This window comes from Lepidochelys olivacea (genome assembly GCF_965140295.1).
Source record: "Lepidochelys olivacea isolate rLepOli2 genome assembly, chromosome: 8".
Taxonomy (NCBI): Eukaryota; Metazoa; Chordata; order Testudines; family Cheloniidae; genus Lepidochelys; species Lepidochelys olivacea.
In genome coordinates this window covers 98,426,366-98,433,325 of record NC_140418.1, presented here as the reverse complement: position 1 = coordinate 98,433,325, position 6,960 = coordinate 98,426,366, and the positions used below count along the sequence as shown (strand labels likewise).

Genomic DNA, 6,960 nt, shown 5'->3' with positions numbered 1-6,960 from the left:
GGAAGGAGGTTGGCATTGAAAACACAATGGTATCAAGCCACGTAAGGTGACTAGCCACTTCCTTCGGTTTTAGTGTATTTCTATACATGTACATATACATATATATACATAGAGAGAGAGTGTGAGAGAGCACGAGCAAGTGCAATATTTTGGGTGTGGAAGTGGGGTGGACAATTTATAATAACATTAAATAAAGTTATTTTTAACCTAGTTTCTCTGACTGGTTATGGAGAGACAGGCAGAAAACGAGCTAAGTAAATCTTAGTGTTCTATTTATCATCTGTAGGAGTCTCTGAATAGCAGCACTGTAGGCAAGGCTTGCTCACCAGGGTGGAAGGATAGAAAAAGTTTAGTAGTGTGGAAGAATAAAAGGAAGAAAACTAACAGTCTGATCTGAGTGGACTTCTGTGGAGCTAATAAAAGGTAGATGGCAAGACTTTTAGTTGTCTGTAGATACAGTTTGGGCTGTCAGTACTGACTGATTCACGAAGGTTTTTAAGGCCCAGATTTAGTTGGTGGTTGGTCCAGCTTTGAACAGGGGATTGGACTAGATGACCTCCTGAGGACTCTTCCAACCCTGATACTCTATGATTCATTAAGCTTTGGGGGCAAATAGTCTTGGACTTTGATCTCTACCTCCAGCCCTATTGGAGCAAAAGGGTTGGAGCAAATCTCTAAATAAACAGTATAAGCATGGGCAACTTACTCTAGACTGCTCCTTTCTTGATTGGTGTGCTGCAGACTTCTTCCAACAGCTAGATGGAGCTGGACTAAGTGAGAACTTTAGATAGAATCCACATTGCAGACATGCCTTCTTGCCTTTGAGTACAGTACAGAGTAGGAACAGAAAACCAGACACTTCATCCATATTAATGGAAGTTAAAAACATGACACAAAAATTCTCCAAGGTCCTTGTATGTTTTGATATCCTCAGTTTGGCAGATCCATGCAAATAAGATGACACGTCTTCTTCCTTTTCCTTTCTCCACTTAGCCATCTCCACTGAGCCACCAGATTTATCATCCGTTTGTCAAATCTTTAGGAGATGCACTCAGGCAGACTGTCATTTTCTATGTCAAGGAAGATATTTTCGCATTTACCTTAAAAGCCACATACAACTTGCAATACCTCTCTTTGTATCTATGTATTACGGTCAGTAGAAAACCACTTAGTCTTCCAGAAACTAGAGACTAAGAATGGGAAAGGAATGTTCAGCCTTGCTGCAACTCATTTTGTAAGGTCTTTCCTAGGCATGTTAACTGAGCCTGGCTCATTGTATGGTACTCCGGATCATTTTCGTGATAGAAACTGTCATGAGTCCAATTCAAAGAGATAAAGCAAAATCCTCTCTCCAGATTTTTTTAGTCCAAGGACCTTTGTGACTTTCACTGGCATCTGGGATGTTTACTTGTATCATATTTATTTTCAGAGTTCTGCCACCAACAAAAAAAGGTTATCAGTGGAGTTGTTTCAACAATTCTTTAACCATTTGACAGTAAATAACTAAAAAAACCAAAACAGAACTGGGTCAAAAACAAAAGTCTGATTATGATTCTGCTGGTCTATATATTCCACTTTCAGTGGGTCTCAGATACAGGTTACAACATTTAGCAGGTGAATGTTCAAGCTTGGTCACCTAAAATAGGTTTAGACACCTAATTGAAAATCAGGGTGCTTCTAAGCTGCTGAACACCCGCAGCTCCTATTGAGTTCCATGGTGGCTGGGCTTGGTTAGCACCTCAGAAAAATAGAAGTGGCGTGGACTTTGAGGTGCTGATCAATCTCAACCTGCACGGGAGCTCAATAGGTGGTGTACTGCAGCTTTGAAATGCCAGGTTGCTTCTATTTAGGTGCCTAAACAGATTTAGGAGACTAACTTTAGGTGCCGAAGTTTGAACCTTTGGTCAAAATGTTCAAACTTTCCTTTCACACAATAGATCTGAACAGTTTATATTCTGTCTACAACGGATTGTACTGTTCATTGCCATCATTTTGAAGAGACAGACAATTTACTTATGTATTTAAACTTTATTTCTTCATAATTACAGGCTACTGTTAGAATTTTTAAACAAAAGAAAAGTCTATAAATAGAGGCTAACCCCATATGGCCAAGTTTTAAAAAGCTAGTTAAACTTCACAAGTAATGCCATTTAGCTCACAGCAGTGGTTTATTGGTAATCTTCAAATAAAGGTACTGTAGTCAGAGTCAGTAACATGAAATGTAACATCAAGTGACTCAAAACTTTAAATTCCACACAGGAAAGCATGAATATATATAATATATACACATAATATTGTATTGGTCCACTGAGTATACATTTTTAACAAAAGATAAGAATCTGTGTAGTCCAGTTAAGCATACAATATGCAAGATTAGTGTACACTTATTACAAAGGTCGTACAGATAAATATGGATATTTAATACTTGCATGAGGTTTCTTTAAGATACTTTTTTGAGCTGGTGTTTCAAATGCTCATTTCCCAGTGCAAAAGAAAAGTTGTCCAAGTCAAGTCACCCATTTTCCTGAAAGAATGAAAACTGCCCTCTTCTAAAGCTTTTGCAGCAGCAACCCTAGCTAACTGGAACTCTTTAAACAAACTCAAAGTGTGGCTAATGAGTCATCCCTTGCTTCACACAAGTTTTTTTTGTCTTGAAACACTTCTAGTCTCAGGGAGAAATACACCAAATTAAAAAGTGCAAGAAAGAAAATGGATTGTATGCTGCTGCAGTCAAGCTGTACGTGTATAGAGTGAAAGAAGCATCATTGGGAATGACTTAAATGAATCTGACATTCTGCAGAATGGATTACATTTACACAACAGGCAATAAGTTACTTTCATTAACATTTTATCAACCTACTTTGACTCAGTGACCATAAAGAATTATAAATCAGGTTTTTTTTTAATAAGGTGCAACTATCAGTTGGCATTCAATAAATTACATGTAAAGAAAAAGACTGTTGTATAAAGTTAAACTATGCCTTTATGCATCCTACTCTCTTCTCTATCCTACCTCAAATTCAAACTTGTCAAATTGCCAGTTTTGTTGTATATTGGCTCAATTAGCAGTGGGGCTTCCAGAATTTGAGACATTTTGACCAGCAGTAAATTCATGTGAATTATCCATTTAGTTATTCTATGTTACAACAAAAACCCACCCAGAATGTGAGATCTGTCTGCCAATCTCATGACCATGCAAAAAAGCAATTAAGGTTTCAATAAGATACACAATCTTTCCCACTTGCACGCTGAATATTATCAATTAAATTTCAAGTCCAGCAGTAGAACCTTCATTAAAAAGAAAATACATATGTATACATATAAAATAAAGCACTCTACAGTTCCAGCATTACTAAAGTCTGCTCTGAAAAAGTACAAAAGGTTTCAAATAACTGTAACACCCTGGTGGGAAGGGGTCAGTGAGGCAGAGTAATTGCCATTTTCATCTTCTGCTCAATCATAGTTGCTGATAGATTATACTTAAACCATAGTCTCATTGCCTGCATTATAAACGGATTTATTTACAGGTAGGAAATGTGCTTTACTTTCCTGAAACATGTCTTCTGGGAGAGGATAAATGCTAAAATGAGTGGATTATTCAAATCCAAAAATAACTAAAGATGGAATTCAGCAGAAATGTCCACACACCTTTTATACACTAATATATAGTAAAAGGCTCAAGCTTCTTTATGAGACAGCACACAATCTGTACAGAACCTAAAATGTTTTTTGTTAACATTTCTTTTTATAAATGACTCAGCCCTGTACACAAAGGGTACAAAATATAGAAATGCACGCATTCACCTTTATCTTCAGTACTGTGCCCCTTTCACCAAGGAACTTGATTGAGACAATATCTGCTTGTCTCTGAACTTCAGTCTTACAGAATTACAAGTGTTCATGAAGGTATCTTCACGCATCACCAGAATGACAACCAGTTTCTTTAAGGAGATGAAGTCTGCCTTATCTTTCTGTATTACATAAAGACACTTTGGTGTCCTGGGTTTACAGAATAAAAATAACACAGGCTAAAAGCTCAAGGAGAATTCACATGGGAGCAGCACTCTATTAGTTGTCTGCTAAGCTTAAAGAAGAAATTTAGGAACCTTACAAATCAGAATGGGACAAAAATAGAAAGGTGAATATTCAATCGCACTTGCAGGAATTTAAAACCTTTTGTACTTCCCTGTTCATAGGTGGCTTCTGATTAACATTTTAAATAGGTTAAGTATTCAGGAAAAGGGACAAAACAGTTGACATAAGACACGGTTATTCTAATCTTCATGCTTCTGATATTTCAGATTTACTGAGTGCAATAGCCAGCTCCAAGTCTTCTTGCTCTTGTTGTTTTAATCTTGCAAGTCTCTCTTTTTCTTCTCTCTCACTTTCCCTCTTAGCCCATTCAATCATGTCTTCTTCAGTAGGATACTGCAATTTTAAAAAGATAAACATATCTGGACTTACTCAGAATGTAACTGCACGATTCAAGTCTCTCAGAATTTGAGGGCATTGTTCCAAAATATGATATGGATTTATTGTAGTTTTAGAATTTGCCTCTGTGCTGAAAAATGTGTTTTAAGAGTAACCTGGTACAATTTCATTTGTAGTTTAAATAAGAATTGCACTAACACAGTCCTGAAGATTAACTGTTTGATGAAAAATACCACCTGTTCAATTACCACCAATTAATACTAGTTTAAAGGTACAATCTGGCAATTTGCTGAACACACTGACCTATGCAAAGTACTCAAGCACATGCTTAACTTTAAGCACATGAGCAACCCTACTGAACAAAACCAAGTCCTAAATTTGGACAGAACGAACAATGCTACTGTGGCAATCACTGCAAACTATTTTTATACAATAAATGTTATATAATTTGAATCAGATGCGAACAAATTGGTAGTCCCTCGATACTGCAGGATACATCTGGCACTGTGGGACAGCAAGCTTTACCCTCATTTAACAGTGTGGTGCTCTTTTAAAGATATTTTTCTCAGTGGCAGTGACTGCAGAATGAACTGAGTAGATAGTGTCATCAAAAAATGCTTCTGCAGAGGAGTACAGTACTAGCCAAATGCTTCTGCAGCTGCTAACCTGGCCTGAAATGAAAAAGGGGACTAGCGTACAAGATAAAGGTGTATGCACATGTATGTATGCATGCAAACAGAACATGAAGTGAGATGCTCTAATATCACAGTAGTGTGATGTCATGATCCCGAATAGGCAGGGCCGGCTCTAGGTTTTTTGCCACCCCAAACAAAGAATTTGCCTCCCCAAGCTCTAAGAGCGCAACTGCCCAAACCAAAAAAGAGGTGGCCGGAACGCCGCCCCTGGAATTGTGCCGCCCCAAGCACATGCTTGCTTTGCTGGTGCCTAGAGCTGGTCCTGCGGATAGGAACAGGAAGTAAATATCTTAAATACAGTACAAGAATTAATGCCAAACACACTTCTATTTAGCATGCAGAGAATGCAATATCATTTACATAAAGCCACAATATTTGTGTGTGTGTGTTATGGCTATTTTAATCAACAAGCTAATTTCTCTATTAGCTGCTGTTTCTAAACTTGAGATTTTTGTGAACACAATTTGAGAAATGTCTTGATTCCTTTCTGTACCCCATACTCAAAAAGATCCCAGAAATTAAAGGAAACCATTCCTCATTCTCTTTTCTGCCTCCCCCTGCGAAAGTTTGCATCCTAGCCCTTCTAGGAAATAATTTGAACAAGAGCAGCATTTTAGAGATTGCCATGGCCATGAACAGAATACACTAAGCAGCCAGGGTGGATTTAATTAAAATCAAATGGATTTAAATCATGATTCAAATCACTAGTCAGGAAGACTTGATTTAATCATGGATTTCTACATAAAAAAGTGCATTCTTGTTGGTTGTTATAACCTTAATACATATTCTTCACAACTCAGAGATAGATGTAGGTTTCATTTTTAGAAGGTACATACTATATATTTTTAAGTGATTTATTTTCAAAACTTTTCAGATTAGTTTTACAGGTATATCAGGCAATGAATCATTGTTTGGTTATTTCATTTACCAAAGGTAATAGAAGCAGATATTTATGAAGTCATTGGGAGGTGAACTATCTCCAATTCAACAGATTAATCATTAATATTTGGACGATTTTCTTGCCATGCTATATTAGGAGAATATCACCAGACAGACATTTAAATTGTTTTATTTAACTAAAAGCAACAACAACGTTATGTATTCTGGATTTTTTTCTTCAACAGCAAACATATAATATTTTAACAAAACAAGCATATAAATTTAGTTAAACATTCAAGTTTTTTAAAATCACGTTTGTTTTTGTTAAAATTGTTTTTAACTAAAATAGTTAATGAAATATTTAAAAAACAAAAACAAAAATTAAATCAACTATGTCAGCCAGGTCAACATGAGAAACTTAAAATATTGGCTTCTGCAGCTAACTCAGTCGTCTTCACCTTCATTTTCCTGTTTGTTCATAATCTGGAAAAGAAAAACAAGCTTTCCTGCTTTTTCAGGTCCCAAACAATTTCTCAATTTGGAATTAATTAGTCCAAAGGAAGAAAATATTCTTTCTACACAGTCAGAAAAAGCTACTGCTGTTAAAAGTGAGATTAGCACTTCAATAATCTCTGTATCCAAGTGCTTAAGTGACTTCCACCAGTTCACGGTGTGACTTTCTTTAAATCATCATCATCAACGAACATATTTCTTGAATAGTTCTTATTCCCAAACCAAGTCCCTTTTACGGCCTGCTGCCATTATAGGTTTTCCCTTCTAGTGAGAGAATGGTATGGTAGATCTCAAATCAATGAAGGCTACACTCAAAGACCTCAACACTTCTGGAATATGCTGCTCAAACAGTTTCACTTTTGTTTCTACTGCCTGTCCCTCCATTCTCACATTTATCTCCAGACTTCTTCTCCTTGTTCAGATCTATTCCGCCCCCAACAAT

The 6,960-nt window shown here is 36.6% G+C and overlaps 1 protein-coding gene across 3 annotated transcripts in view; it reads right to left on the bottom strand.

Moving 5' to 3' along the window:
- Nucleotides 1–2,040: 2,040 nt before the first annotated feature.
- The window catches only part of EPS15 (epidermal growth factor receptor pathway substrate 15), a 108,688-nt gene continuing 103,768 nt past the window's right edge, over nucleotides 2,041–6,960 (bottom strand). The window contains exon 25 of one of the 3 annotated variants that reach the window (XM_084636327.1): nucleotides 2,041–4,428. In XM_084636327.1, coding sequence (XP_084492453.1) covers nucleotides 4,282–4,428 — 147 coding nt within the window. In that variant the 3' untranslated portion in view covers nucleotides 2,041–4,281. Of the gene's footprint in view, nucleotides 4,429–6,343; nucleotides 6,489–6,960 lie in introns of those variants that run through there. The other 2 variants (XM_084636329.1, XM_084636328.1) reach the window with 2 other exon arrangements.